At 35.1% G+C, this 22,390-nt stretch overlaps 1 protein-coding gene across 5 annotated transcripts in view; it reads right to left on the bottom strand.

Annotated features, from left to right (window-relative positions):
* LOC149774832 (uncharacterized) overlaps positions 1 to 22,390 on the bottom strand; it is a 120,279-nt gene that overhangs the window by 75,718 nt on the left and 22,171 nt on the right. For all 5 annotated transcript variants that reach the window (XM_089944679.1, XM_089944682.1, XM_089944681.1 and 2 more), the window contains exons 4-5: positions 19,967 to 20,195; positions 4,999 to 5,328 (exon numbers count right to left, since the gene is read on the bottom strand). In XM_089944679.1, coding sequence (XP_089800805.1) covers positions 4,999 to 5,328; positions 19,967 to 20,195 — 559 coding nt within the window. The remainder of the gene's footprint in view (positions 1 to 4,998; positions 5,329 to 19,966; positions 20,196 to 22,390) is intronic.

The following is a 22,390-nucleotide window of genomic DNA, read 5'->3' as shown; positions in this document are numbered from 1 at the left end:
GGGCTGTGGAGGCCAAGCTAGAATCAAGCAGACCATGATATAAATGACTGTGCAAAGTTTCATGACATTCTTTGAAATAGTTTAGAAGTAGTTTGATTCACATGTCTATGCAGGCAAAAATATTCTTATATGGAAAAGCCTTGTAACAAAAATGAACACAACAAAATTACATCCTTGTAATACAATCTATTTAAAAATTATCTAACTACTTAACTATCTATTAGCCATGCCAACACTTCTGTAATAAGAAAGATAATTTTAGGTTTCTTAAACAAGAGGCCTAAGCGGACCTGTAATTGGTCATCTAGTTCACATTTGACTAATAGCCAATGCAAGAGCTCTTAGCCATGAATCAGAGACAGTAGGGTACATTCTACATTACTGATGAGAGTCTTCAAATTAAATTCATTAAACAAAGGCAACTAGAAAGTGTGCTGGCTGACTGGATAGCACAATTTTCCACATGGAATGGGTGGCAAAATGGACAGACTGAAGACGCCACATAAAAGACTGTGGTTTTCTCATTCAAAAGGTGTAGCTGGCCTAGTAGCTCAGCAGCTGGAATAGCAGAATATAGTATGGCTAGCTGCAAGTACAGATTATTCAGGTCACCTAGATTTGATCGGAAATGTGGGGATCTATACTCCCACTGAGCTGCTGAGGGACACTATACTAACCACTCCAAATCAGTACTGATGATATGAAAGAAAATAAAAAATCTCCACCAAAGCCACCAATTACATTGTCACTTCTTGCACAAGCTTGTGCATTTGCGACACTGGCAACTCTGAAGTGCACTGTTCTTTCAGGTCTGGCCTGATACAACAGTTGCAGTAGGTACTGCATGCATCATCTTCACTGTGGTGGGGGACTCATCATGGCATCTCTCATTATGCTGGCTACTGATAATGTCTTTGGGTGAAGGCAGTCATAATGTGACTTTCTGCTGATTTCAATGTAACCTAACTCTACATTTTAAGTTGTTTTGAAGAACTGTTGACCAGTCAACTTCAGAACACTCTTTACAGTCACTGCATGATAAAGAAGATAAACACTAATAGTTGGCAAGAAGAAGATAAACACTAATAGTTGGCAGGAAGAAGATAAACACTAATAGTTAGCAAGAAGAAGATAAACACAAAGAGTTGGCATGAAGAAGATAAACACTAAGAGTTGGCATGACGAAGATAAAAACTAACAGCTGGCATGAAGAAGATAAACACTAACAGCTGGCATGAAGAAGATAAAAACTAAGAGTTGGCATGATGAAGATAAAAACTTAGAGTTGGCATGAAGAAGATAAACACTAAAAGTTGGCATGAAGAAGATAAACACTAAAAGTTGGCAAGAAGAACATAAACACTAAAAGTTGGCATGAAGAAGATAAACACTAAGAGTTGACATGAAGAAGATAAACACTAAGAGTTGGCAAGAAGAAGATAAACACTAAGAGTTGACATGGAGAAGATAACACTAAGAGTTGGCAAGAAGAAGATAAACACTAAGAGTTGACATGGAGAAGATAAACACTAAGAGTTGGCAAGAAGAAGATAAACACTAAGAGTTGACATGAAGAAGATAAACACTAAGAGTTGGCAAGAAGAAGATAAACACTAAAAGTTGACATGGAGAAGATAACACTAAGAGTTGGCAAGAAGAAGATAAACACTAAGAGTTGGCATGAAGAAGATAAACACTAAGAGTTGACATGGAGAAGATAACACTAAGAGTTGGCAAGAAGAAGATAAACACTAAGAGTTGACATGAAGAAGATAAACACTAAGAGTTGGCAAGAAGAAGATAAACACTAAGAGTTGGCATGAAGAAGATAAATACTAAGAGTTGGCAAGAAGAAGATAAACACTAAGAGTTGACATGGAGAAGATAACACTAAGAGTTGGCAAGAAGAAGATAAACACTAAGAGTTGACATGGAGAACATAACACTAAGAGTTGGCAAGAAGAAGATAAACACTAAGAGTTGACATGAAGAAGATAAACACTAAGAGTTGGCAAGAAGAAGATAAACACTAAGAGTTGACATGGAGAAGATAAACACTAAGAGTTGGCAAGAAGAAGATAAACACTAAGAGTTGACATGGAGAAGATAAACACTAAGAGTTGGCAAGAAGAAGATAAACACTAAGAGTTGACATGGAGAAGATAACACTAAGAGTTGGCAAGAAGAAGATAAACACTAAGAGTTGGCATGAAGAAGATAAACACTAAGAGTTGGCAAGAAGAAGATAAACACTAAGAGTTGACATGGAGAAGATAACACTAAGAGTTGGCAAGAAGAAGATAAACACTAAGAGTTGACATGAAGAAGATAAACACTAAGAGTTGGCAAGAAGAAGATAAACACTAAGAGTTGGCATGAAGAAGATAAACACTAGAAGTTGGCATGAAGAAGATAAACACTAAGAGTTGACATGGAGAAGATAACACTAAGAGTTGGCAAGAAGAACATAAACACTAAGAGTTGACATGAAGAAGATAAACACTAAGAGTTGGCAAGAAGAAGATAAACACTAAGAGTTGACATGGAGAAGATAAACGCTAAGAGTTGACATGAAGAAGATAAACATGAAGAGTTGGCAAGAAGAATATAAACACTAAGAGTTGGCATGAAGAAGATAAACATGAAGAAAATAAACACTAAGAGTTGGCAAGAAGAAGATAAACACTAAGAGTTGACATGGAGAAGATAAACACTAAGAATTGACATGGAGAAGATAAACACTAAGAGTTGACATGGAGAAGATAACACTAAGAGTTGGCAAGAAGAAGATAAACACTAAGAGTTGACATGAAGAAGATAAACACTAAGAGTTGACATGGAGAAGATAACACTAAGAGTTGGCAAGAAGAAGATAAACACTAAGAGTTGGCAAGAAGAAGATAAACACTAAGAGTTGACATGGAGAAGATAAACGCTAAGAGTTGACATGAAGAAGATAAACATGAAGAGTTGGCAAGAAGAATATAAACACTAAGAGTTGGCATGAAGAAGATAAACATGAAGAAAATAAACACTAAGAGTTGGCAAGAAGAAGATAAACACTAAGAGGTGACATGGAGAAGATAAACACTAAGAATTGACATGGAGAAGATAAACACTAAGAGTTGACATGGAGAAGATAACACTAAGAGTTGGCAAGAAGAAGATAAACACTAAGAGTTGACATGAAGAAGATAAACACTAAGAGTTGACATGGAGAAGATAACACTAAGAGTTGGCAAGAAGAAGATAAACACTAAGAGTTGACATGGAGAAGATAAACACTAAGAGTTGGCAAGAAGAAGATAAACACTAAGAGTTGACATGGAGAAGATAACACTAAGAGTTGGCAAGAAGAAGATAAACACTAAGAGTTGGCATGAAGAAGATAAACACTAAGAGTTGGCAAGAAGAAGATAAACACTAAGAGTTGACATGGAGAAGATAACACTAAGAGTTGGCAAGAAGAAGATAAACACTAAGAGTTGACATGAAGAAGATAAACACTAAGAGTTGGCAAGAAGAAGATAAACACTAAGAGTTGGCATGAAGAAGATAAAGTCTAGAAGTTGGCATGAAGAAGATAAACACTAAGAGTTGACATGGAGAAGATAACACTAAGAGTTGGCAAGAAGAAGATAAATACTAAGAGTTGGCAAGAAGAAGATAAACACTAAGAGTTGGCAAGAAGAAGATAAACACTAAGAGTTGACATGGAGAAGATAAATGCTAAGAGTTGACATGAAGAAGATAAACATGAAGAGTTGGCAAGAAGAATATAAACACTAAGAGCTGGCATGAAGAAGATAAACATGAAGAAAATAAACACTAAGAGTTTGCATGAAGAAGATAAACACTAAGAGTTGACATGGAGAAGATAAACGCTAAGAGTTGACATGAAGAAGATAAACATGAAGAGTTGGCAAGAAGAATATAAACACTAAGAGTTGGCATGAAGAAGATAAACACTAAAAGTTGGCAGGACATATTTTGTGCATCCTCAATGAATTTAGATCACTTCAACCTTGTACATTTCTTTGTCATCATTTCACTGAAAAATGAGAAAATTAACCAAAATTACAGAAGAAAACAACATATATTTGTTTGCAACTAACAATAATAATACTTGTTACTGAAAAAATATAGGCAAGTGTGTGCAAATAACAACCAACAATGAAGAAGGGCTCGATTTGTTGTTAGGTAGTGTATTATGAGCAGGCAATGCATCGAAAAAAGAAACATTTCATAAATTATATACTCTACAGTAACAAACTTCATATTCCAAAGAAAACAAATTATTGTAAAACCAAATAACACATCAATATGGATCAATACTCTATTTCTGTTTCATTAGTTTTGGAATTGAAGAAGAAATATATGACACATAATGATTTCAACAGACAATAAGATTTTACAAGAAATTTGTTGAATTCATGTCATCAGGCTTGTTTTTGAAGACTGGTGAGATTACACAGCAATGATGATTTGGATTACTGCTGACAGACTTTGATAAGGTAACAAGATGTGGGTCAGAAGGTTATACAAACTGAAGTTAAATCTGTATTTTTAACATGTACATTTGGAAAAGGAAAATTATGGTTAGAATTGAACAGAGCACAATTCACCTAATCCTCTTGAAAGCAGTGTTAAAGATAGAAGTTTTTGTTTTAACTAATTTAACTTTGGCAAAACGTAGGAATTACTCATTCAAAAAAAGGTGGTGGCATCAGCTTTGGTTAAAGTTTTGTTCAAATTTTTCTGTTTGTGATCACATATCCCATACCCTAATAGAGAAAGGAATCATACATCAAAAAGCCCTTTTCTTTACCCATGATTACTTACACCATACATCTATTGTAACTTTGCAATTAACCTCAATGTCATGATTACTTACACCATACATCTATTGTAACTTTGCAATTAACTACAATGTAATGATTACTTACACCATACATCTATTGTAACTTTGCAATTAACTAAAATGTCATGATTACTTACACCATACATCTATTGTAACTTTGCTGGACACAGCAGCAATCTGCTGACCATCAATATTTCCACTGCAGAATATTTTCTGATTTCTGTTTTCTCTTTTTAGGATGAGGGTTATCTCACTAGTCCGTACATACAGGCTATCAACATCAGTGACATCAGTATTAGTGATGTTGCCTGCAAGTTGGACACTTCCTGTTTGTGATTCTAGCATCCATCTAACTGTAGGCAATGGACGTGATGGACTACTAGTACATTTCAACTTTTGTGAAAATCCATCATAGAACACAAATGTCCCGGTTGTTGAATTTTCAAGGGTAATTGCTGTCACTGAAACTATAGGAAATAGATGTAAACCAGCAAGGCGCATTCAGAAACAATAATTATGATATAGCAGATATGCAATCGCAGATTACTAGGATATTGGTCTAAATTAATAAATTAATTTAATTAAATTAATGTGCGCATGTGTGTTGATAGATATGTATGTGTGTATGTGTGTGTGTATGAGAGTGTATAAATGTATATATAAATTATAATTTAATTGAGCACTTAGTGTAGTTTAAGTAATACACAGTGCATCCTTCTCTGGCCCCTTGCTGAGCCCTTCTTTGTCTACCATGGTTTCTCTGCCCAGACAAGATGTAACTGCAGCCAGTATATGTTAATCAGCTAGTAACTAAATTTAGATACACTGTCATGTGGAACCAATCAGATGACTGAGTTGAAGCATGTGATCAAACATTGTGTCAGTTAGGGCATCATTTATATAGCAACTGGGATGCCTGTAGAGATGCATTCCTTTCAGTGTAGATGCTGCAATTAATTTGTAACATTATAATTCAGGATATTGTGAGTTTTTGCTTAAGAAACAAAATGGCAAGGAAAAGACAAACAAAAAAAAGCAAATAAAACAACATAAAAAATACTTAAACTGATCACCTGTAACAGCAAAAAGACAGGCATAAATCACAAGTCATATAAGTGTACCAAATTTCAAAGAGATGTATTTAAAGATTTTGACATGACCAAGAAATGACATGTAGATAATGGATAGATGAATGGGAAAATGGTCATTAACAGTAAAAGTATTGATAGATGAAAATGATAGAACTACTGTAATATGTGTTGTTTTGGAGGATAAAACTAAATTTAATAATGTAATGCTTGTCAGCAATGGGACTATTGCCTACAACAATTACAAGTAATGAAGATAAAACTATTATTCATTTCAAAAATACTCATGTTGTTTCAACTGCTTTGTTCATATGACTTTCCATACACAGGCAGCAATAACAAGATTTTCAATAAGGTTACCATGGTGGTCATACAGAGCAACTCAGATTTCATTTAGGACAAAGTAGATATTGTATAAAGCCTTTTGGTGAAAACCTCATGCTGATAAGATGTCACAAGATGATTACAATAACAAGATTTTCAACATGGTCACCATTTTGGACATATTTTATGACTTAATGACACCATTTTTGTCTAGGACTAACTAAAAATTATAAAAAGTCTTCTAGTGCAAATCCTATATCACAATATCTTACAGCAGTAATAGCAATAATAGTTTCATATCAGAAATGCCTTTTAAAGGGAGATAAAAAAATGGTTATGGCCCTTTCTTTTTCCTCTTCACTGATCTCTAAATGGGCAAAGAAATTTATCATGATCATCTGCAGCTCAGATGCAACAGACACTGGTGATGCAATATGAATGGGATGTATAGAAGGTAACTGATTCTAAACCTATGTTGGCAAAGACAGACAGAAGCATTGTTGCCTTTTAAATGTAAATAACTATTTTCCACTAACAATTCATGAATTTCACTCCTCCTTGATAATGCTAGGATGACAAGAGTTTTTAAAAGGTTGGGTTCTTGAAGGAAGCTTCATTCAAACGTTTATAAGGAGGTTTAGATTCCAGTGGAGGCCATGGAAATCTTATGAGTGTATAACAGAGTGGCTTGCCTATAGCCCTTAATAGTGGATATTGAGACAAAAGGAAGAAAATCTGCAACTGCAGTTTTATGGGGTGGGGGGGGTAGGTTCAACACATTTCCTACTGCAATAGTTACAGCCTAAGCTGAACCTGACATCTTAGACATTGGATATCAAATGCCTTCTAGTCTATGCAATGCATCTGGCAACCTTGCTAAAAAGAACTGTTCTTGGCAGATAGATCATTTGATATAAGCAAGGAATGAGGCTGCTGATGAGGAAGACAATTTTATGGGTAACATTCTTCAGGGAAACTTCAGTTAAAGGTTCATATGAAGGTATAGCTAGTGTCCAAAGAACACAAGATCAATTCCACCTCTGCATTAACATGTGAGAGACTGGTCTTTTGTGCTCACATTAACTGACAATTTCTACAAAATACAGGTCCAATCCTAAGGTCAAATATGGTACAGGGAACTTAATGTTGTTAGAGAAAGCTGTGCTATAACCATTTATGGTCGATACTAAGCAATATTTTACTTCAAAGAGAAAAGAAGACAATCTGCAACACAGTTAAGGTAGGCACAGATATACTCAGTGCATTTCCTACAGCACCAATTATGTAAAATTCTCAACATGGCATCATAGACTTTAAGTTAATGGTGTTTTAGCCAATGCATCCCACAAACTTGCTTGCTTGAAAACTGGTGCTAGCAGACACATTGTTTGATAAAAAGATAGGGATGAAGGTGGAAGATTTTAAAAGTGCTGTGCATGCATGACAATATGCTGTGACAGCACATCCTTCCTCAGTGGAAATTCCCAAGGATCATCAACTTGAGAGATTATTCTGAAAGGTGGAAATGTGTAGATTGCAAATGATTCTACTTCAGATTCAATGCATCCACCACACATGCCTACTGGTCTGGCACTGAAGAGATATAAAGAGGAAATTGGCTGTTCATGTCTATTGCAAACATGTCTACCAATGGCTTTTCCCTCAGATAAAATTTTGTCCCTGCTGACAACTGGTGTGGGAACCATTCTTTGAGGACAGCTAACCCTTTTGTGGACAAACTATCTGCCAGAGCAATCCTCTTGCCTGGAATGTGGAGGTCTAAGAGTGATTTCCTCAGAGGCTGCCCAGTGGTGGAGGTACCATACTTTCAAACAGAAAAGGGGCATGAGTGTCCCATTGGCATACGATATATAACTTGTATCTAGTGATGAAGCAATGGTTTCTACAGGTGATGCAGGAAAGAAGCGTGACAAAAATAGCATGGATTTCTAGATATTCTATTTGGAGGGAGCTTCTTCTCAAGATCATGCAGGATTACTCCATCATGTTAGTCCCATGGACTGAATCTCAGGCATCAGTGTAATGGAAGGAGTGAGTATAAATTGGAACTTCAGTTAGAAACCTGTCCTTATTTTTCAACAACTCGGATGGTGATATAACTTGGAACCTAATGGAATCCAGGTATACATGGGGTTCTTGTGAGATCTCCAGTTTGCTAGAAGCAGGGAATATGTGGACTGCATGTAAAGGCTGCCATGGGGAACTTGGATCCTAATAGAATCCAGGCATACATGGGGTTCTTGTGAAATCTCCAGTTTGCTAGAAGCAGGGAATATGTGGACTGCATGTACAGGCTGCCATGGGGAACTTGGATCCTAATAGAATCCAGGTATACATGGGGTTCTTGTGAAATCTCCAGTTTGCTAGAAGCAGGGAATATGTGGACTGCATGTACAGGCTGCCATGGGGAACTTGGATCCTAATAGAATCCAGGCATACATGGGGTTCTTGTGAAATCTCCAGTTTGCTAGAAGCAGGGAATATGTGGACTGCATGTACAGGCTGCCTTGGGGAACTTGGATCCTTATGGAATCCAGGTATACATGGGGTTCTTGTGAGATCTCCAGTTTGCTAGAAGCAGGGAATATGTGGACTGCATGTAAAGGCTGCCTTGGGGAACTTAGATCCTAATAGAATCCAGGTATACATGGGGTTCTTGTGAAATCTCCAGTTTGCTAGAAGCAGGGAATATGTGGACTGCATGTACAGGCTGCCATGGGGAACTTGGATCCTTATGGAATCCAGGTATACATGGGGTTCTTGTGAGATCTCCAGTTTGCTAGAAGCAGGGAATATGTGGACTGCATGTACAGGCTGCCATGGGGAACTTGGATCCTAATAGAATCCAGGTATACATGGGGTTCTTGTGAAATCTCCAGTTTGCTAGAAGCAAGGAATATGTGGACTGCATGTACAGGCTGCCTTGGGGAACTTGGATCCTAATAGAATCCAGGCATACATGGGGTTCTTGTGAAATCTCCAGTTTGCTAGAAGCAAGGAATATGTGGACTGCATGTACAGGCTGCCATGGGGAACTTGGATCCTAATAGAATCCAGGCATACATGGGGTTCTTGTGAAATCTCCAGTTTGCTAGAAGCAGGGAATATGTGGACAGCATGTACAGGCTGCCATGGGGAACTTGGATCCTAATAGAATCCAGGCATACATAGGGTTCTTGTGAAATCTCCAGTTTGCTAGAAGCAGGGAATATGTGGACTGCATGTACAGGCTGCCATGGGGAACTTGGATCCTAATAGAATCCAGGCATACATGGGGTTCTTGTGAAATCTCCAGTTTGCTAGAAGCAGGGAATATGTGGACTGCATGTAAAGGCTGCCTTGGGGAACTTGGATCCTAATAGAATCCAGGTATACATGGGGTTCTTGTGAGATCTCCAGTTTGCTAGAAGCAGGGAATATGTGGACTGCATGTAAAGGCTGCCTTGGGGAACTTGGATCCTAATAGAATCCAGGTATACATGGGGTTCTTGTGAAATCTCCAGTTTGCTAGAAGCAGGGAATATGTGGACTGCATGTACAGGCTGCCATGGGGAACTTGGATCCTAATAGAATCCAGGTATACATGGGGTTCTTGTGAGATCTCCAGTTTGCTAGAAGCAGGGAATATGTGGACTGCATGTACAGGCTGCCTTGGGGAACTAGTCTGCTGCTGCATTCAGAATCCACAGTTAAGAGAGAGACAAAGACAAACAAACAATGTTTTCTTGTCCAGTGTTGTGAAAAGAGCAAAACTAACTTCTGAGAAGGTTTAAGATCCAAATTCTCTCGATTGGGATCAGGCCTACTTGCATGAGTCACTGTCTCCCAAAAAAGAGACAGATCCCTAAGATTTGAGTATATCATGTATCATCCTTTCATCAAAGTGCAAATAATGGAAACCCGTAATGACATTAAATAAGTATTTATTACACCCATCAACCAGATAGGTCCTGGAAGCATATGTTAGGACAAAAGAAGAGCAAAACAAGAATGTTTTCCTGTCCCAGAAACTACTGCAAAACTTACCTGGGCTGGGAAGCTGGGGATGTGAAGATAAGTATTCTGGAGATCTATAGAGACTACTTAGTTTAAGATAGTTGCGGTAATTGTCTCCAATCAGGAACCACAGTTCCAGAAGGAATTTGTTCAAAGGAAAAATACTGATGATGACCCAAGACCTCGCTATCTCTTGTATTAAGAAAATCTGGAAATAAAATGCAGGACTTCTTATACCCTTCCTTATAAGGGTGTACATCTCTTCCTGCAGAGACACCAGTTTAAACTGATGAACAAATAGGGATCTTTGAAAGAAGTGGATAGTCTCATTAATGAAGCCAGTAACACTCCTTGTCTGTGATATCTGACCATGCCTCAAAAGAAAGGTCTAATATGTTACCAACTGGGACATTAGAAAGAGGAGAGGGTGTACTTCCTTGGGACAATTGCCTTCCTCTTTAGAGAAGTGGCTCAGTTTCCAATTCTTCTTTACCTGGACCCTCCACCAACCATGTCATAAGAGCAATCAAATGATATTGTACAATGGGACTTTACTGGTTTTAATTGTTTCCCTATTTAAAACACTGGTTGGACCTGGTACCATGGTCAGGCACCAGTGTTGCTGATTTCTTCAAATCTGAGATGCCACTGTAGGGATTAGCTCTTTGAACAACATCTATGCATCAAGATGGTCAGCTCATAAACTGCTTTTACTGTGAGCCAGCAAAACCTTAAAAGTCTTCATGGCCACATCCATACGCAAAAAAATAAACTCTGCAGTGAGCACTACATACAATGTGGTCTCCTGTCTCAACATATTTACCATAGTCTGTAACAGTCTCTGCAAGACCACTGGAGACAAATGTTTCTCCTTCAACAGGGTACCAAGCACCAAGATATGACTGCCAGATATGATGCATCTAGGAACAGTCATAAAAGGTTTGTTACTGATTACCAAGCTCAGGGATTTGAACAATGGATACCTGTACCATGTGGTATTCATCATGGTTTTGTCAAAGGATACTATGCAGTGATAATGAGGAACTGCTCAGAGGGCATTTTTCTGTATGGCGTATGGTGCTGATCTTCAAATTTAATTTCGAATCACTGATCAGATACACCTTTTTATTGGAAGTAGGCGACTTCATAACTTTGGGCAATCTCACATTCAAGCAGGTGGCTTTGATACAAAGTGAAGTGTTGTAGCTTCTGGGAATGGAACAGGTCTTCCAGAAAAGAAGACTACTAGGCAAGACACATCTTCCTGCCCTATAGGCCTAACGACTTTTCACCAAGTCTCAAACTTCATCAAGTCACATACAATAAATTGAACAGACAGTACATTTACATGTTATGCATGTATGGGCTAAGATAAGTGATGTGTCTCATGTTATCTTGTTATGCCAATATTTGTCAACATCTCAAAGCATCATTTAAGGCTCTAAGAAAATATACAAATACAAGAAAAGAATAGGAAAAACTCTGACAACAATTCATTTTAGAGAGATGATATACAAGAAGCCACACTTGCAGGTGATTTACTTAAAGTCATCAATATCAATGAAAACTGATATAAAATAACAAATGCAACACAAGAAAAGGATACAACTGAAAGAAGAAATCAAATAGATGACTAAACTGATGGAGTGATAAGTCACCAAAATTTGTATAAATGCATGACTTTCAAGGAAGATATTCCAATTACATGTATCGTAAGTCGATTAAGATATCAGACTGGGATTATTTTGTTTTGATCCTAGACCTCCAAATACGAATAGGAAGAGGGAATAATGTCATTGGACTGGGGGCGAGTGCCATGAAAAGCAACACAATTTTATCAGGTGATGTATTATTGCTATTATATCTAATACTTATCCATTTTCTGACCTACTGCCAAACCAAACATATTCAAAGTAATAAAAGGAATAAATGAAAACAAAAAACATATCTTAGAAAGAATTTTATGGTCAAGCGACTAATTGGATGGTATGCATAAGTACATCAATTTAAAGTTCAAACAAATCAGCAATTTCTCTTACCTTATAAAACAGTACACAATTTTAACTTGCTCAATGTTTCCTGCTTGATTTTGTGAATGTACCAAAGGCACAGTTTAAGAGAATTTATAAATCTAATCTGTGATTAACATGCTTGTCATCCATTCAGTTTTCTGTGTCTTATATCAAAGCCATACTATGTCTGTGTTTATAGTTAGTGCAGACTGAATGGACCCATTTGTAAGTATTACATTATTTAATAACAAATATCAATCCTTTTAAGCAGAAAGGAACCAAAAACCATTTACTAACTTACAAGTCATATATGTTTAACCAATAGGGGATTTATAGGTCAGTTGTAAGTTACTTCTAATCTGCATATGTAATGAAGTGAAATGTCAGATTTTTGAAAGTGAAATAAATACAAGTATCACAAGTCATTCATCAGTGGCATACAAGGGAAATAAAAACTACATGTATCATACAAGTCATTCATCAGTGGCATACAAGGAAAATAAATACTACATGTATCATACAAGTCATTCATCACTGGCATACAAGGGAAATAAATACTACATGTATCATACAAGACATTCATCAGTGGCATACAAGGGAAATAAATACTACATGTATCATACAAGTCATTTATCAGTGGCATACAAGGGAAATAAATACTACATGTATCATACAAGTCATTCATCAGTGGCATACAAGGGAAATAAATACTACATGTATCATACAAGTCATTCATCAGTGGCATACAAGGGAAATAAATACTACATGTATCATACAAGTCATTCATCAGTGGCATACAAGGGAAATAAATACTACATGTATCATACAAGTCATTCATCAGTGGCATACAAGAGAAATAAATATACATGTATCATACAAGTCATTCATCAGTGGCATACAAGAGAAATAAATATACATGTATCATACAAGTCATTCATCAGTGGCATACAAGAGAAATAAATACTACATGTCTCATACAAGTCATTCATCAGTGGCATACAAGTGAACTCAACTATTTACCATAAAACATAGTCTCATGTCCAAAGTTTACTGCAAGTAAAAAAAACAGCTTCTACTATGAATTTTTTTTCTTCTCAATTTCAATTAGAATCATATAAAAAAATGAATTCAGCATGTTTTATTCATCTGGACATCAAGTATCAAAGCTAGAATAAAGACACCTGTGTTTGTATGTGTATAAATTGCAAACTTGGAACATGATTGAGGATTCAGACACATACAAACACTGTGGACAAACCCTGAAACAGGACATCCTGCTCTGCATACAGTAGAGACTAGCCAAAACATGATTATCTGACCAACATGATCATGTATCTCCTGGCCTGTCATAATGCCATCCTGTTTTATTAGTATTTGGTCAAACTAGATTATTAAAATATTTCTTCTTTTATCCAGTTGCAGAATAAATTTTTTTCACTGAATTAGGTTTTAAGATGGTAATTATTGGGCAACAGATATACTGGAAGTAATTACATTGTAATGCAAAGCATTTGTGAACACCATCTTTAATTAATGTTTCTATTGAAAACCTCTGGCAAATTATATACTTTGAACTAGAGTCCCATGAATGTACTGATGCTCAACTGGTTAAAAAGAATGTAATGGAATGGAAGATAACTTCATACCTTAATTTTAACTGCAGAGTATTGAAACCATCTTACAACCATATCTAACTGCAGGAACAACTAAATTTTTTACAGATTATGAACTAAATTGAACTGTTTAAGTTTCTCAATGTACATAAAGTTCAATATCAAATATATATGGAAAAAACTGTAGAGAATCATCAGCCAGAAGATGTGAATTCACTAAGCTAACGAAAATTTAAGATTTGTAAGTTCACATAATTTAGATGTTTTAAAGTACATACACCATTTCAGTGGTATATGTATATTTGTCAAATGTGGCATTAAATTTGCAAAGGCAAGTGCATCTGTGTATATGTGTAATCATAGCAACAGTTGAGTAAATGTGGTGATAACACACATGACAGAACCATTTACAAAAAGACAAGAACAAAAAAGTTGAATACAAATGAAACTTAACACTGAATAAATATAGATAAAAAACTAACTTGTGATATATAAACTATGTGGATGAATTATGAAAGGAATTGTTATAATCAAGTGTACAGACTCTGAAGGTTCATATACCAGTGAGAGGCTATTTCCATGAATTAAGCTTTGTTCAATTACTTTATAAAGCTAACAAACATTATGGATTGGGTAATTTAAATCCTGACCTTGACATTTCCTTTAAATGCATTTTACTAATAATTTTGTGACAAATACTCATGTGCCATTACATCAGGTTTGGTATGACATTCATGTACTGACTGAAAATACTTTTTTGAAACTTTAGAAAAACTTGTGTAATACTTGAGACCAGCCAGGGGACTTTTTTTAAATCACACTAATGAAGACTGGCATTCATTTTCAAGATCGAGGAGACTTGGCATCAATGAATATTTTTCATAAATGTACACATACATGTGTGTGTGTGTGTTATGAAAAATATGTATTAAAAATAGTATAAAAGAATTATCTTTCATCTCCCGGAGCATGGGGACAATGACCAATATGCTCAGTGAACAAGAGAGAATTCCAAAGTCCCTAGAAAGGCCTCATATTCATTTATATGACTAAGCAATATTAATAATATTTCACACACACACAATTGTTGCTTTTATCAGTTTTGCAGTGACTGTCTTAAAAAGTTTCATTTTGGATAATTAACATATTTCAGATCATTTCTCTTAAATTCAAACCTGGTGCAACTTCATACAAGAAAAATAATAAAATGCATAGTTTCAATTTAACTTTGGTGAATGGGTTTTGGATAGACAGTACATTATCGAGGTGAAATACGTGGAAAAGATGAAAAATGTCCCTATATCTTTTTATATTGTCATCATTGCAACCAGCAAATTACCTAATACACCACTCCCTTGATAACTTGCGCCCTGATAACTCGGCAAACCCACTTATAATGCGGGATCAGGTGTGGATCCAATTTTTTAAACCAGAAAATATCCCCCAAAAATTGATCCCTATTTCCTGAACTTGAAAAAAATCGCAATCAAAATTGGTAACTGAAACGTTGATATATTGTTCATTTTATGGTTGAAAGCAGTAGATATGACAAGAAAATTTTAATAAACATTTTGAAATTATCAACTTTTAATAAGCAGTCATAATTGGTTACATTCTCTTTTGAAATGACATTCTTAGTACAACGTAATTAAAGATATTCATTCAACGAAATTTTGAACAATGAAAATGTCACTTACGCCTAGCGTAGGCAGTCCATTAATATTTAAATGCCAATTAAATAATTTTTATTAAGTAAAATTTGTGTTTTAATTCTATCTTTTAGTTCCTCTTTGAGTGTAATCATCATAAAGGCAATGAGTATTTAAACGTAAAATGTGTCAATTTACCTTAAAAGCTATGTCCACAAGCATTTCTCTGAGAACCTAATTAAGTGCTGACCGTGTTTTGATAATTAACTTATGGAAGTTTTGTTTTATTGTTATACTGAATTAAAAGCTGGTCTCTTTTGTATTATCAGGTTCATTATGTCTTTTGAATCAAATAAAGGAGGTGGAATAAAGAAAAGTTAAAAGGCACACAAAGCCTACACTAAAAATCTAGTGGCCCCGGTGAACTCACTTCAGTTGATCAATCGAACATCATTACAAATGTTATTGTTTTTGCAACATAAACTACCTTAAATGAACTAACAAATTCATAATTGTCATCAAAGATAGCAAGGCAACCAAGCAAACTGAATGCTTCGTAAAATAAAGCGCTTGGTTTCACAGATATGGACCATTGTGGGCAAGCGATTTTCAGAGACTTCCTGAAATGGCGCTTAGAGATATCCTCAAGATGATAAGAAGTTTCACTATTACTTTAATGAAATCATGACATCAATATTGTACTAACTGAACAATAAAAAATGTCACAAACTAAATGTCGCTAGTTTTTGAAAAAAGAAATCTTATTTGCTTGGTTTATCAACAGATATTCTAGGTCCCAGCTACTTGGACTCCCGACTTGGTAGTAACTAGTATACTATTAAATACCACTCCTGTAACCAGACTAATCAACAAAACAAAATGCAGTGATGTAATACAGAGATGTTTTCACTCACACATGATGGTTGTTGAAACCAGTTGGAACAATCATTCACATGTTGGACATTTTGAAAATAAATGTTATTTACACAGAATAACAAACAACTTCATTAGAAAAATCATGTTATTAACAACTATTATCGATGTGATTGTTAAACAAGTCATTAAACAGCCCAGTTCCCTACCCCTCCATGTTTATCTCAATGTATAAGTGGATTTTTTTCACTTTTTGGAGGTCCCTCGGTAACTTACACTCTCGCTTATAGTGCGTTATATGTTTGTGGACCCTGATGTGCGCAAGTTATTGAGAGAGAGGTGTACTTGTAATATACATCAAAGGAAGAAAACTGGAGTTGGGGCAGAAACTGACCCTTATTCAAAATCCTCCTTTGATTAAATTTTCTTATGTAGCTTTGTATTTAAAAAAACTGTTTAAATGCTTTCTCCTTGTTGTAAAGGTGACTATATTTAATTGAAGATCAGCAACATCTATAAAAATTGAAAGGCTTCCATGTTTGGATGCTTTCTTTCAAATTTGGTCAAATTCAGTTCTGCAATTTATGAAAGCAAGTCACTTTTAAAAAAAATTAATTTCTGAAATGTTAACCTATGTGTATGTCTATCAGGAATCCTAGCATGAAATGTTTTGGAATTCAGAATGGATAGCAAATTCATTTAAAAGTAACAAAGTATAAAATCAAACCTATGAACCTATAAGAACTATTTTATTGTCAGTGATAATTGAGGTTCAATGAAAAATCTTCCAAATTTCTGGTCCAAATCAATAAATTATCCTCTAAATTATCTTCATCTTCAGTTTGTCTTCATTTCTGCCACATTTTGCACCTATTTAGCCTGGTTTCTTGGTATATAATACTGTTTTCTGCACACTGAGAAACTGCATTATATACACCAGTCAATCATATGAGTGCTTGAGAATCTGTCTTCCTATATGCATGGAAAACTGAAATTATGTTACGAGTCTATGCTTCTAAAATAAGTAACAGAAAAGAGTGAAAGACAACAAGCTTGTAAAATTTAACAAATAATGTATTTCCCTAGAATACAAATTGAAAATGAGAAATAAGAACTTACGGTATTGCGTATTAAATCACAAAATAATCCAATAATTACAGATACAAGTCCTAGCAATTTAAAGTCCTGAATAAAACTTAGTACAAGTCCTGAAGAGATCCAAAACTGAAGAAAATGATGTGTCTGGTATAGCTTATGGAATGCTGATTTGTCAACAGTCTTTTGTTGAATCACAGTAATATAATTCCAGGTTTGAATATACTATAAATTCCAGTGAATGTTTATATCCAAGAATTTTATCAGAGCACTTTTGTATTTCCAGAGAAAATAATCACTTGAATTCAATAACTGAACAAAAAAGATTCCATCCCCAAACTCCTGGTCCCAACGTATAATACAACTTAAAAGTGCCAGATGTTAAAGTGCGAATAAACAAATCCTCACAATCACAAGATTTTATAGTACTCTACTTGACCTCAGGTCACAATAACATTTTCTAACAAAAAACATTACCTAATTAAAAATAACCTTCTAGAACGATCCTGATGTTTAGAAAAAATAAAAACCATAACCTGAAAAATTTGCTTAGGAAAATTTAAAAATCTAACTAAAATAAACATATATACTTCTTCTATTAATAATAATTCTGATATTAAGCTCATAAACATAGAGAATAATTTAGCTACGCATTAGTTATTTACATAAATTGAAACCAAAAGTTTTTAAAAAGTCAATCAGGTCATGCAGAAATGAACTCAATTTTCGACATGGTCAAGTCTAGCATACAATGTTACATTACAATAGCACGTAATGAAATACAATTATTTCATAACTAACAAAGACACAATTAAATAAAATATACATAACAATTTAAAAATTTCAGCCCCAAAATTTAGAGTTTCCAGAATAATTACAATATATATCAGTATGCTGAATTTTCATTAAACATTTGCTTTTACTTTATGGTCATGAGAGTTAAGAATGAAGCAGAGGAAAAAAAGCTAAACTTTATTGTGTCAAATACTTATCTAGGTTAAAACGTTTTAATAAAACCCTTCTAGCAGTTTAGAAATAGCAATCTCAATGATCAATTTTTTATGTTACTAATAATTTTTTAAAAATTCTTCAAAAAATGGAAACGAGGAAAAATGATTACAATTTGCTGTACATCTTACCCAACAATATAACAGACCTACAGTACAAAGTTTTAATAATATCCTGCAAACTATTTTGGCAAAGCTATGACACACCCTGTCAGACAGAGACACACAGATTGACAAACCAATGATATACACTGACAGAGAGAGAGAGAGACACATATTGACAATGTTATGACATACCCTGTCAGAGAGAGACACACAGATAGACAAAGCTATGACATACCCTGTCAGATAGAGACACAAGGATTGACAAAGCTATGACATACCTTGTCAGAAAGAGACACACAGATTGACAAAGTGATGACATACCCTGTCAGAGAGAGACACACAGATTGACAAAGCGATGATATACTCTGTCAGAAAGAGAACACATATATACAAACTATGACATACCCTGTCAATGAGAGACACACTGACTGACAAAGCTATGACAAACCCTGTCAGACAGAGACACACAAATTGACAAAGCTATGACATGCCCTGTCAGGTAGAGACACACAGACTGACAAAGTGATGATATACCCTGTCAGAGAGAGACACACTGATTGGTAAAGCGATGACATACCCTGTCAGAGAGAGACACACAGACAGACAAAGCTATGGCATGCCCTGTCAGATAGAGACACACAGATAGACAAAGCTATGATATACCATGTCAGAGAGAGACATAGATTGACAAAGCAATGACATACCCTGTCAGATAGAGACACACATATTGACAAAGCTATGACATACCCTGTCAGATAGAAACACACAGATTGACAAAGGGATAACATACCCTGTCAGAGACACACATATTGACAATGCTATGACATACCCTGTCAGATAGAGACACACAGATTGACAAAGGGATGACATACCCTGTCAGATAGAGACACACAGATGGACAAAGCTATGACATACCATGTCAAAGAGAGACACACAGACTGACAAAGCTATGACATACCCTGTCAGAGAGAGACACACAGATGGACAAAGCTATGACATACCCTATCAGAGAGAGACACACAGATGGACAAAACTATGACATATCCTGTCAGAAACAGACACAAGGTTTGACAAAGCTATGACATACCCTGTCAGAGAGAGAGACTGGGATTGACAGACTGATGGAAGAGGGCGATCACAATGTATCTACTATTTGTTAAATTGCACAGGCAAGAATCACACATAAAAAGACAAATATATATTTTAAAAAACATTTAAATAATCCACATGCCACCCAAAATGAATGATGGTTTCTTATAGAATATTAACACAATTTAATTTGTCTTTATCTTACCACTCACATACATATATTATCCCAATACCTGCAAATGTAACATTATTGGAATGTTGAGAGTACTCGACTTTCTGTCGTAGTGTAGGATGTTCCAAACCACAAAGTAAGTTTGTAGTTACAGGAAAGTTTCCCTGAAAGGTTGTTCCACGTGGCAGCTGTAGAGTGCTGGTGTAGACAGCTTCCTGTTCAGTACATAGACTGGTATCGGACTCCAAGGTGCTGGATGGCCCAGTATAAGGAGATATCTGTGTAGACGTCTGCATAACACAACATTTGATAAGAGCATGCAATGTGAACTACTTTGGTTTCATTATTTTTGGGGGTAACATTTATTATGGAATTTGTGATTGCAGCAACCTGTATAACTAAAGACGCAAGAACAAATATGGTGCTAATATTCCACTGCCGTTTTGTTCATGAAATGAACAAAATTCAGCTATTTAATAATTCAACTTCATTACTGTTATCAAATTCTATACTTTACATGTTTAATTTGAACCTAATTTAATACCACAAAAAAGTCCTTTAATTTAAAAGCAGTCTACGTCATTTCAATAAACATGCATGTATACAGTATCCAGCAGCAGTCTTTTCCATTCACTGCCTTAAATTAATGTTATTAGATCAGTATGGATAGAGAAAAAAAAGGACACTCATGAACTAATTATTACTAGTATTATTGATGAGGAAAGAGAGAATAATGAAAAGATGTAATCCTTTTTTATCTGAAACAAATCTAAACAATACTGCAACTACAAGCAGTAATTACAAACCTGACCAATCATGAGACATCGGAATGAATGATCTATACAAAGCATATATTTATAACTGCAGGCAATAAATTTTAAAATTCAAATCCTCCTGAACAGCTGAAAACATGATATTTAATTGATGCATTTCAATAGAAAAGGAACAATAGAATATTCAAATATTGCTTGAATCACAAATCCAAATTAATATATACAGTAGCACACATACACTAAATACAGGACAATAGTTAAGCTCACATATGACTGACTTTCTGACAAAATTATGAATATATATTGTGTCAATCAATTCTGGAAAAAACAAATGTTTGTAATGTAAATAATCACAAAATTTCAAAATTACATCACAGGTCTGGCTTTCTCAGAGCAACAGATAATTAGGACAAATCTCTTACACATTTTATCCTGAGAAACTGCTTTCGTTCATAACACATCGAAGGATTCCACGGTCTTCTCACTGCATTGATCAAGGTCTCTTATTTGGTGTACATATGGGATAATGACATTACCACATAGCATGATGTCAAATAACACTAATGGTGTAACATTATGGACTGTGGTTTAAGTAAAAGATCATATAGATGTGATTCAATTACAGGCTGACGTAGTGTTGCTAAGCTGTACCATATCAATTTAGTGTTGAGAACTCGGACAAAAATATTGTGTTAGGAATTGATTTTGAAAGGTACTTTATTAGCACTCATACTGGCTACAGTATTTTTTAAACCAATTAAGTGACCATTGTCTGCTGTTAACATATTTTTTGCATCTTCTATAATAGGTATTTTTTCTAGCAGATGTTCGATGAAATTATATATATATTCACATATATGCAAAAACTGACAGAAGCAAATCCATGAAAAAACCAAAACCCACAAAAATAAATAAAAACCAAAGTATGGATAACTGGTTTCTTTGATACCTCAATAATGTAAAGATAGTCTTGTTTGTTTCCTATAATATGCCCACAAATCTCTCTCATGTTGCCGATTTTATGGTGGATTGTCAAATTAAAATGTGTACCTCTGCCTTTGTCAACATATCCTGATTTGCATTGGTTAGGTCTTCATTTTGAAATTCACTGAGTTACATGTATCTGTTCATCAGTACTATCAAACATGTCAACAGACTGTTTACTTTCATTATTACAAAAAGCAATATGTAAATAAATAAATATCCTGGATTAATAGCTAAACATTACATTAAAGTTACTGGATGAAGAACAGTTTGTGTGGTAGTAAAACAGAAAGAACCTTCACTCTTGCATGCAATCAATGTCGTATTCAACAACATGAACATCATAATCTTGATAGTATTAGCACTCCAATGCAAAACAGTTGAGAGATCCATAAATAAACTCTAAGAAATTGGATATAAACATAATGCCAACTAGCATAAGTCTGAAATATAACATGTCATTTGACTTTCTTGAAACCTTCTGCTTGTAATATCATCAAATTGGATATGAGGAAACATCTTGAGAAGCAGACAGCACCACCATATAAAATAACAAAAGTCCCTAGAGTGGACTGGTGCTCTTATGACCAAAATGTATTTAAGAATCCAAGATAAAACTGTTTCTTTAGTCCTTTATTCCACCTAACTGCTGGATACATATTGCTGTTACAAACTGTATTGGACACATTACATCATGATACAGAGTATACCACAAACAAGCATGTAAT

This window comes from Sinohyriopsis cumingii, unplaced genomic scaffold (genome assembly GCF_028554795.1).
Source record: "Sinohyriopsis cumingii isolate HCF-2022 unplaced genomic scaffold, ASM2855479v2 utg000127l, whole genome shotgun sequence".
Classification (NCBI taxonomy): domain Eukaryota; kingdom Metazoa; phylum Mollusca; class Bivalvia; order Unionida; family Unionidae; genus Sinohyriopsis; species Sinohyriopsis cumingii.
This window is presented reverse-complemented; position numbering and strand designations above follow the sequence as displayed.